Source organism: Dipodomys ordii, unplaced genomic scaffold (genome assembly GCF_000151885.1).
Source record: "Dipodomys ordii isolate 6190 unplaced genomic scaffold, Dord_2.0 Scaffold20, whole genome shotgun sequence".
NCBI lineage: Eukaryota > Metazoa > Chordata > Mammalia > Rodentia > Heteromyidae > Dipodomys > Dipodomys ordii.
The window spans coordinates 3,988,707-3,999,447 of NW_012267236.1; the positions used below are offsets into that span (position 1 = coordinate 3,988,707).

At 39.1% G+C, this 10,741-nt stretch overlaps 1 protein-coding gene across 1 annotated transcript in view; it reads right to left on the reverse strand.

The window, feature by feature from the left end:
* Positions 1-251: 251 nt before the first annotated feature.
* Positions 252-10,741, reverse strand: part of Slc30a6 (solute carrier family 30 (zinc transporter), member 6) — a 48,297-nt gene continuing 37,807 nt past the window's right edge. The window contains exons 11-15 of the mRNA XM_013013799.1: positions 10,085-10,204; positions 6,652-6,754; positions 4,910-4,957; positions 3,585-3,653; positions 252-968 (exon numbers count right to left, since the gene is read on the reverse strand). Of these exons, the coding sequence (XP_012869253.1) occupies positions 468-968; positions 3,585-3,653; positions 4,910-4,957; positions 6,652-6,754; positions 10,085-10,204 (841 nt within the window). The 3' untranslated portion in view covers positions 252-467. The remainder of the gene's footprint in view (positions 969-3,584; positions 3,654-4,909; positions 4,958-6,651; positions 6,755-10,084; positions 10,205-10,741) is intronic.

A 10,741-nucleotide genomic window follows, 5' to 3' on the forward strand; every position in this document is an offset into this window, starting at 1 on the left:
TTTGCTGGTTGTCTATTATGCATTTTGGAAATAATACTGGTCATATTAAAGTTTCTAGGGCTGGGAATGTGGCTTAGTGGTAGAGTGCTTGCCTAGCATACAGGAAGCCTTGGGTTCGATTCCTTAGTACCACATACTGTATTCTCAATAAGGTGACAGATCCACTCAATCAAGTGGCCTAGAAAGGTAAGGTCGCATCTCACTGTAGTAAGCCACAAAGACTGCAAAAGTTCAAATTCAGAGAAACACACTTTCCAAAGGAAGCCTAGTTTAAAGCCTCAAACGTTTCCAAGGATCCCACCACCACAAAGATGTTTTATAAAAATAGAGTTTATAGGTTTCATGAAATGTGAACGTCTATTATTCTTTGACATTTAGTGTAAATGATTGAACAGTCAATGCTAAGTTACATTACTAAATAAACTGGAAGCCAAGGAGTCAATAGTCCTCATAAAAACAAGATTACATCATGGTCTTGGTTGTCCAATTCTATTATTATTTCCATATCTATGTGGTAGATTTGTAAAACCAGTCCTGAATCCTTGGGTTGCTCCAATTCCTGGAACTCCAAGGCCTTGATTAAGCATGTTGCTATATTGTGTGTGTCCATGATTGAGACCCAAACCATAAGGCCTTGTCTGTGTGTTCAGAAGAAGAACTGGGTTCGCATTTTTTCCAGGCGTATTAAATGAAAACTCTGGCGGTGGACTACTAGGTTTAGCTGGAGTTGATGTGACAGGGGCCACATCATCAGCATGCTTTAAGAAAGGCATTGGAATTATATGATGGTCTGAAAAGTTCAGGACATTGGCTGCAACAGGACCAGACAGTAAGGCAGGTCTAACCCAATCATCCTTGAAAATCTGAACAGTCAGAGTAGACACAAGTGTGTACAGCCTGTTGGTAACATGGGCAAGAACCATTTGTTCATTTGCATCTCGTCGAATTCTTACATGTACTGATCCAGCCTAAAAATGAAAAAAAAAAAAGAAAATCATAAGAAAATAAGAAATGGGGAGGGGGGAAGGAAGGGATGGTAGGGGAAAAACAAAGGAGGGGGGTAACAATGCTCAATAGGAAATGTACTCATTACCTTACTCATGTAACTGTAACCCCTCTGTGCAGTATCTTTACCATAAAAAAATATATATTGCTGGGCGCTGGTGGCTCACGCCTGTACTCCTAGCTACTCAGGAGGCTGAGATCTGAGGATCACGGTTCAAAGCCAGCCCGGGCAGGAAAGACCGGGAGACACCTATGTCCAATAAACCACCAGAAAACCAGAAGTGGCGCTGTAGCTCAATTGGTAGAGTGCTCGCCTTGAGCTGAAGAGCTGAGGGACAGCGCCCAGGCCCAGAGTTCAAGCCCCACGACTGACCAAAAAAAAAAAAAAAAAAAAAAAAAAAAAAATATATATATATATATATAAAAATAAGGGGCTGGGAAGGTGGCTCAGTGGTAGAGTGCTCGCCTTGCATGCATGAAGTCCTGGGTTCAATTCCTCACCACCATATAAACAGAAAAATCCAGAAGTGTCACTCTGGCTTGAGCGGTAGAGCTCTAGCCTTGAGCTGAAGAGCTGAGGGACAACGCCCAGGCCCAGAGTCCAGGCTCCATGACCGGCAAAAAAAAAGAAAATAAGAAAAAGACAATGCTTAGAATTATATTACTGAAAAATAAACCCAAGATGTGGTTAGTAGTTGACTGAAGGCATTAACATACAACACAGCGTTGCTTCTGCTTAGTTTTTTTGCTCATGGCTGGTGAAAGCAGGGGTTATACCATGGGGGAGGAACACACAAAGCAACAAAGAAATAATTTTATAAATGTGTTAGAAACAATCGCATGAAAGAAAAAAAATCATTTGAATACATATCTTAGGGTTCATTTCCCTAACATCACCTTATCTGACCTGTTCTGCTTGACTCAGAATGACTGGTGCTTTAACACTTTAACAACAATTCTAATCTGGCCTTTTTGTTGGCTAAATCCATGGAAATAAAATTTCATAGACTTTTCTGCCTTGACTGGCTTGGAACTTCAGTTCTCAGCCTTTTGGGTAGCTATGATTATAAGTGTGAGACAATGGTTTAGTATTTTCTTTGCAGTAGGAGAAAGCTTAAGGTCTTGCTGTTTCTTAAGGACTATTTACTGGTAATTATCAGAGTTAAAAGTTAATAAAATTGCTGGGCACTGGTGGCTATGGCCTGTAATCCTAGCCACTACTTATAAAGACAGTGTAAGGAATTCCAATGAAAGTTAGGCTGGAGATGTGGGGAAAGAGAACGTATCAAAGAGTATAATTCTGAGCAAAAATATGCAAATCTGATTGCCAAGCGCCCCGGTGGCTCTCGCCTGTAATCCCAGCTACTCAAGAGGCTGAGATTTGAGGATCACAGTTCAAAGCCAGTATGGGTAGAAAAGTCTGTGAGATTTATCTCCAATTAATCATCAGAAAACTGGAAGTGGTGCTATGGCTCAAGTGGTAGAGCGCTTGTGTTAAGCTAAAGAGCTGAGGGACAGCACCCAGGCACTGAGTTCAAGTCCCATGACTGACAAAAAAAGAAAAAGATATATATGCATATCCGAAATACCAAGGTAAAGTCCCTTGGTAAAATTAATACACACTAGGAAGTGGAGCTGTGGCTCAAAGTGGTAGAGCCACTAGCCTTGAGCAAAAGAGCTCAGGAGGGGCTGGGAAAGTAGCTCAGTGGTAGAGTGTTTGCCTTGCATGCCTGAGGCCCTGGGTTTGATTCCTCAGCACCACATAAGCAGAAAAAGCAGGAAGTGGTGCTATGGCTCAAGTGGTAGAGTGCTAGCCTTCAGCTGAAGTGCTGAGGGACAGTGCCCAGGCCCAGAGTTCAGGACCCACAATCAACTAAAAAAAAAAAAAAGTTCAGGAATAAGCACCAAGGCCATGAGTTCAAGCCGCACAGCCAACAACAACAACAACAAAGTAAAAATTAAAATTAATATACCTTTAAAAAAGAAAGAAAACAAATGCAAGAAAGTATAACAGACTGTTTGGGACAGGCACTAGTAGGAGCTAGGAGGTATAACAAAAAGGGTGAATGAGGATGAAAGTGGTTAAAGTAGTGTATTTGCATGTATGGAAATAGAACAATAAGCTAAGCACCACTGGCTCATGCTTATAATCCTAACTATTTAGGAGGCTGAGATCTGATGATCAAGTTTTGAAGCCAGCTCTGGTAGGAAAGTCTACTACAAAATCATCTCCAATTAACCACCAAAAGCTGAAAGTGGCTCAAATAGTAGAGTGCCAGTCTTGGGAGAACAAGCTAAGGGAATCTAGGCCTTGAGTTCAAGCCCTAGTACTAGCACAAAATCAAACAATTAAAAAAAAAAGAATGAAATGTGTTGAAACTGTCTTAAGAAGAGGGGAAAGGATTGAAGGAAAGTAAAAATTATTATGGGAATTGCTGAAGGGAAAGTGAAAAGGGAGTGAGTTTGATTGTGATACATTGTATACTATACATGAAAAAGTCACAACTTGTATAACTGCTTGCTAATAAAAAATTTAAAAATTATGCTCACAAATATAACTAAATATGTATAAAACATACCAATGAGCCAAAACCTAGGGTCCAGAAATGTTCATTTCGGACTTCTAAAACACCATCCAAAGTAGATACCTAATCAAGAACATAGCAATAGGTTATCAGCATCATCTGCATTTGAGATATCCAACACTGTTCAATCACACTATGGACTTAAAAGCCCAGTTCATATAGCCCTTTTGATTCTATCAATATAGCTCTGTAGTACCAGATACAATTTTTTACCTCAACTTGGTCTTTTTTTGTTTCTTTCTTTGCATTTCCTTATAACAAGTCTGTACATATCACAGGGTATTATTATTATTGGTGGTGATGGAGCTTGAACTCTGGGCTTGGCGCTGTCCCTCAGCTCTTCAGCTCAAGGCTAGCACTCTACCACTTGAGCCACCGCACTACTTCGGTTTACTGAGTGGTTTATTGGAGATAAGAGTCTCATGGCCTTTCTTGCCTGGGCTGGCTTTGAACCTTGATCCTTAGATCTCAGCCTCCTGAGTAGCTAGGATTATAGGTGTGAGCCACCCATGTCCAGCAAACACACGTTATCATTTGGATACAAGTTATCAGAAATCCCAAGGCAAGGTGGACAGTGTGCGGTGCATTGGTACAGTGGCACAGAAAGTATACTAAGGCCAGGCTTCACAAGCTCAGACATATAGTCAACTGTTTTGGAAATGTCACTCTTGTGACTAGAATTTAGAACAGTCTCAATATCTAAATAATTCTGTCATCTTATTTCTTCATTGGTTAGCAGGTGGAAATTTTGAATAAAAGTCAAGATGTTGGGCTGGGAAGGTGGCTCAGTGGTAGAGCACTTGCCTTGCAGCCTGAGGCCCTGGGTTCGATTCCTCAGCACCACATAAGCAAAAAGAAAAAAGCCAGAAGTGGTGCTGTGGCTCAAGTGGTAGAGCACTAGCCTTGAGCTGAAGAGCTGAGGGATAGCACCCAGGCCCAGAGTTCAGGCCCCACGACTGGACCCAAAAAAAAAAAAAAGTCAAGATGTTAGGTGGTGAAGTAAATTAACATGTAAAAGTTGACACTGTCTTTCTCAAAGTTTTAAATACAGTCAGAAAAATCACAGTATTTACATAACTAATAGGTTGGTCTTTAAACCATTACTTTCTATACTTATTACAAGTGAATTTGTCATCCGAAGTTTGGAAGTCCTCAATTTTTTTCTTTTTCTGCCACATTATTGTATGTTCCTACTATGTTATTATAAGGAATCCAAACTCCTGTAGAATAAAATTCTATGTAGGATTGAATAAAGTCTTACATGTACCCACCCTTTCAATTCGTAACATAAATTAAAAGTATTTACAATTTCATCTTACCTCTCTGATCAGTTTATCCAACTGACCAATAACATGTGGTGGTGTTGTCTGGGAACAAAATAAAATAAAATATGAATAACCAAGGAAGCAAAACATTTTGCTGAAATGGTTCTGAAACCAAATAGATTTTTAAACCAACTTCTGCTTTTGGCATGTATCCTACTGTGTATAAAAAAAGAGAGGCTTCAACTGGTCTACTAGTGAAACACTCTCATCAATGGGGCTATACTTGTTTTTCTCACAGAGTAGCTATGTTTAAAATCAAGTAAGATTTGAAAAATCAATGAGCCAGCTGCAGTGGTTCACATCTATAATCCTGGCCACTTAGTAGCCTGAGATTGCGAAGATCAAGGTTCCATATCAGCCCATGCAAAAAGAAAAGAAAAGAAAAGAAAACAAACAAAAAGGGCTCAAGTGATAGCATGCCTGACAACCAGTACAAGACCCTAAGTAAAAACCCAAGTACAAGCATAAAAACAACAAAAAGGGATGTGAAGGGTAAACAAAAGGAGGAGGCTGCAATGCTTGGTAAGAAATGTACGCATTATCCTGCCCATGTAATTGTAACCCCTCTGTACAGTATCTTCACAAATAAAATAAAAAAAAAAACAACAAAAAGAACCAATTAGTCAACAAAAAAATTTTTGATGATTAGAAAAGTAACATTTTATACTAATCATAACACTATAAAATTATTATCATTAGCTTACTATTTTTTATTTTGTGTGGGTACTGGGCTTAAACCTAGGGCCTTGCTTTTTCACTCAGAATTGATGCTCTACTACTTGAGCCACAGCTTCACTTCTGGCTTTTTTTGGTGGTTAACTGGAGATAAAGAGTTTCACAGACTTTCCTGCCCAGGTTGGTTTTGAACCTTGATCCTCAGATCTCTTGTTTCCTGAGTAGCTATGATTACAGGTATAAGCCTGTAATGAGCCAGCTTTATTATCTTATATATTATCTTGCTTTTAGAGATGGAGCCTGTGCCCCTAAGTTTTAGAAAAGTCATGCAGGTAAAAGACAGAAAGAAGAGTAGGGACTGTATATAAATCTAACCCTGGAAAACCACTTTGCTAGTAAGGGGTTATTTACAGGTGTCCCTATTGTTTCAATAGCTAGCAATTTGTTACTTTCAGGTCAGACAGTTAAGAGTCATTGATTCAATAACAGGAGATAAGAGTAATGCAATTATGCAACAGCCAAGACATATTTACTAAGGGAAAATGAAAGCTCCTCAAGAAAAAAAAAAAAGAAAAAAACTTTAGTAAAATTGTTTTCACTTAAAACATTACCAGAGGCAAATAATTTTAAAGATATGATTTTATGTCACAGAAACATAGGAGGCTTCGTACCTATTTTATGGAATAATGGAATTTCAGCTGGTTTTACAGTATAAATTCAAGAGATTACTGTTTGATATCATTTCCTTTTTTTTTTGTTGTTGGTCATGGGTCTTGAACTTTGGGCCTGGACACTGTTCCTGCACCCTTCAACTCAAGGTGAGCACTCTACTACTTGAGTCACAGTGCCACTTCCCAGTTTTCTGGGGGTTAATTGGAGATGAGTCTCAGGGATTTTCCTGCCTGGACTGGCTCAGATCTCAGCCTCCCAAGTAGCTAGGATTACAGGCATAAGCTACTGGTGCCCAGCTTTGATATCATTTCTTAAAAGCCCTCTAGGTGCTAAATATGGTAGTATGGTTGGGGACGTAGTAATAAGCGTGTGCACTCCGAGAACCTTACCTGAAGCAGGACTTTCCCGCTGTAGACACTCATGGGGTACATTGTGCCAAATGTCATCAGGGCGATGGCTACTGCAGAGGCAGTGTCTATAGCAAAATAATTGCTGAAAAGAAAAACAATTTCAAATCTGAAATACATGGTTTCCTGGGCATCTAACAATTCGGTTTACTGGACAGTTTATTTAAAGCAAGAGGACTGTGTTTATCACAAATGATAAATGCTAGCAGAGTGCTGGTGGCTCACCTCTGTAATCCTAGCTATCTAGATGTCTGAGAATCAAGGTTCAAAGCCAGCTTGGGCAGGAATGTACATGAAAGTCTCATCTCCATGTAACCATCAAAAAGCCAGAAGTGGTGCTGTGGCTGAAAATGATAGAGTACTAGCCTTGAGCTGAAGAGCTCAGGGACAGGGCCCCGGCCCAGAGGTCAAGACCCACAACTTTCTTATACATGTGCGTACACACGCACGCGTGTGTGTGTGTGCGCGCACACACACACACACACACACACACACACACACGGTAACTCCTGGCAAGGGAGGACTTTAAAGGAGAAAAAAAATCTGTTTTTAGGATCATTCTTGTCAGTCTTTGTTGGGAAGTGTGAAGAGATCATGAAGAAAAAATGTGAGTATTTCCTCACTACACATATTCCAATTTACTTGTCAACTGGGAAGATTTCAGATATATCCATTTGCTTGAGACAGAAGAGTAAACATCTTCAACACCTAATGTCTGTCTGATACAGAGAGAGGAATAGATTTCATCAGTGACTCTATTGCTTTCCTATAATCAACCATTGTTTCAATAAGAAGTTGCAAAATTCCCTGATAATTTCACAAGGTTAAGATTCTCCAGGAATATTACAGCAACATTATGGCTGAAGCGCAACATTTCATCAAAAGTTCAACTTTGATAAACTATTAACAAGAGGTACCAAATTGCTGATGGTTACAAGCTGATCTTGTCTTTTGTTGTTGTTGTTCCCTCTTTCTTGGAATACAGACATAAATAAGACATAATCCTCGGTTCATAAATAGCAGGACTACAAAAAACACGGTGTAGCACTTTGGGTATTAAAGTATAAATCTCTACAGGATATAAGATGCACAAAGGTATGACAAGGCTACTTGCAGGTAAAGATAATCCAGAAAGCATCGGATGCCGGTGGCTCATGCCTGTAATCCTAGCTACTCAGGAGGCTGAGATCTGAGGATCTCGGTTCAAAGCCAGCCTGGGCAGGAAAGTCTGTGAGACTCTTATCTCCAATAAATCACTAGAAAACCAGAAGTGGTGCTGTGGCTCAAGTGGTAGAGTGCTCACTTTGAGCTGAAGAGCTGGGGACAGTGCCCAGGCCAGAGTTCAAGCCCCACGACCGACAGAAGAAAAAAAAGATAATCCAGAAAGGCAATATATAGAATAGGAAGTAAGTCTTCAAAGATGAGTGAGATAATGGGAGTAAGATAGTCCAGACAGTGAGAGTAACATGCATGAGAGTAAGAAACACCTTACACAGCAATAAAACCACATTGCAGTATTGATACATAGGAGTTGACTTCACAAGACTCCATGTTACTAGTTTTCACAAAGATGCAAACAAGAGGGACTTGAAATGGGAAAGTCCTAAGGACAATTTTGAATGATCACATTAATAATGAACTAGAAGTTAACTACAGATAAATAAGGATGAAAATTAAGAGGATCCAAACACTATATGCCAAGAAATTATAATGGCCTAATTAAGACAGAAAAATGGGAAGAGCAGACAAAGCACCAGCTGTGAGTGAAAAGCGAAGTGTGAGTGCCAGAACAAAGGGACAATGCTGTGTGCCTCTGATCATATAAAATAATGCTTATCGAAATGAAAAGAGGTACAAGAGTGTGAGTTCAAGTGCCTGTAAAGGTACAAAAAAGAAAAATAAAAGATTTACCATGTAATAGAGCATTTCTACCTGTGGGTAATATAACCCCAATAATTAGAATCAAATATTTATACACACATGTTCATAGTGGCATTATTCACAGTAGTTAAAAAAAAGGAAAGGAAAAGCAAACTCCTCAAATATGGTCCTCCTCAAATATTAATAATGAACGTGTGCATAAACAAAATGAGGTATGTATGAATAATGAAATACTACTTGGCCTTAAAGAGGAAATTCTGACACAGACTATAACACAGATGAACCTTGAAAAACATTACACAATGTGAAGTAAGCCAGTCACGAAAAGATACTACTTGTATGAAGCAGAGTAGTTAAAACCAGAGGCTGAAAGTATAACAGAAAAGGCAGGGATGATGAGTAGGGAAAACGGAAGGTTATGGTGTAAGTGAGTTTCAGTTTGGGATGATGGAAAATCTCTGGCGATAAATGGTGATAGTGCACAAAAATATGAATGTACCTAATGCCATTGAACTGTATACTTCAAAATGGTTAAAGTAACACATTTCTTACACATCTTGTGCATATTTTTCTGCTTTTTTGTGTTCTGGTACGGGGGCCCCCCATGCTCTCAATTGGCATTCTTACTCAGGGCTGGTGCCCTACCATTTGAGCCATGCCTCCAGTCCAGCATGTGGCTAGCTAATTGGACTTTTCTGCCCTCATACTTCAATCCTCCAGTTCTCAGCTTCCTGAGTAGCTAGGATTACTGGCATGAGCCACCTGCTTCCAGCATTTATAGAATGCATTGGAACAGATAGCAATAGTATGCACTGGCTACGGAAATGCAAGAGAAAAAAGTTTTGGTAATGGGGAAAATAAGTTCAGTGGAAGTATTCCTCAATACAAATCAAGAAGATAATACCTTTTGGAATTCAACAGAGATCTGTGCTAAGCATGAGGATTTGGGAATATTCACAAAGGTAGCAAATAAAATTAAACAGTTGTATATAATTTTCAGAACTAATACAAAATAATGGTAATAAAAATAATGATGATAACAGCCTGATTCTATTAAACATCATTATATAAAAGGTAAAGAGAACCATGTCAAAAGAAGTTAAAAGCTAAGGGGTAATGCTCAAGCCTCAGGACTGCACACACACACACACACACACACAAAAAGTTACAATTAATGCAGCTCTAAATCCATTTTCAAGAAATTCTGTTTTAAAAATTGCTTCACACCTATTTCCTCTCCTCCCTCTCTCAGCAATAGCAGCTGGAACTTAATTCACTGTCTTCTTCTGTTTTACTCATCAGCTTAGCAGCAGGGAATGAAATCATTTTCCAGTCTGCATTATAGATGTGGTTAGAAATACTGATCTAATTACCTTAATTTTTCATATGAAAACATTTGAGGACAAGATTTGACCAAATTTATATAGGTCATAAGCAAAAATGCTCTGAGCTTAACCACTATCCATCTTGCTAATGCCTTGACAATTCAGGGACAAGAAAGCAATCATACTTGATACCAATAAAAAATACTTACTTAATTTCAATAAGCAAGTATGTAATACAAAGAGCAAATGCTCCAGCTAGATCAATCAAAACAAATGGGTTCATTCGGGGAAGGAAGATACTGCTAAGTCCTGGAATAATTCCACATAAGCTATAAAAAAAAAGAGGATTAATTAGCAGAACTCACATAATACAAATAAATACTTTATAAAAGACAACTTCCATTTTACTTGTTTTCCTACTTACTATCATGATTTCGTAGTTGTACAAAGGAGTTACAATTTTGTATGAGTATAATGCTTCTTGGTCAATTCTACCCCTTCTTTCTTCCTCCCTTATTTTCTTCCCTCCTGCCCCTACCCTCAAGTTATACATTTCTTTTTTTTTTTTTGGTCGGTCATGGGCCTTGAACTCTGGGCCTGGGCGCTGTCCCTCAGCTCTTCAGCTCAAGGTGAGCACTCTACCACTTGAGCTACAGCGCCACTTCCAAGTTATACATTTTTTTTTTTTTTTTACATTTCTTAAAGAAAGTATACACACAGGACTTGGAACAAAGCCCTCCTATCTTTTGCATATTATCAATTAAAAAGTAAGGCCCTGGGTTCGATTCCTCAGCACCACATAAGCAAAAAGAAAAAAGCCGGAAGTGGTGCTGTGGCTCAAGTGGTAGAGCGCTAGCCTTGAGCTG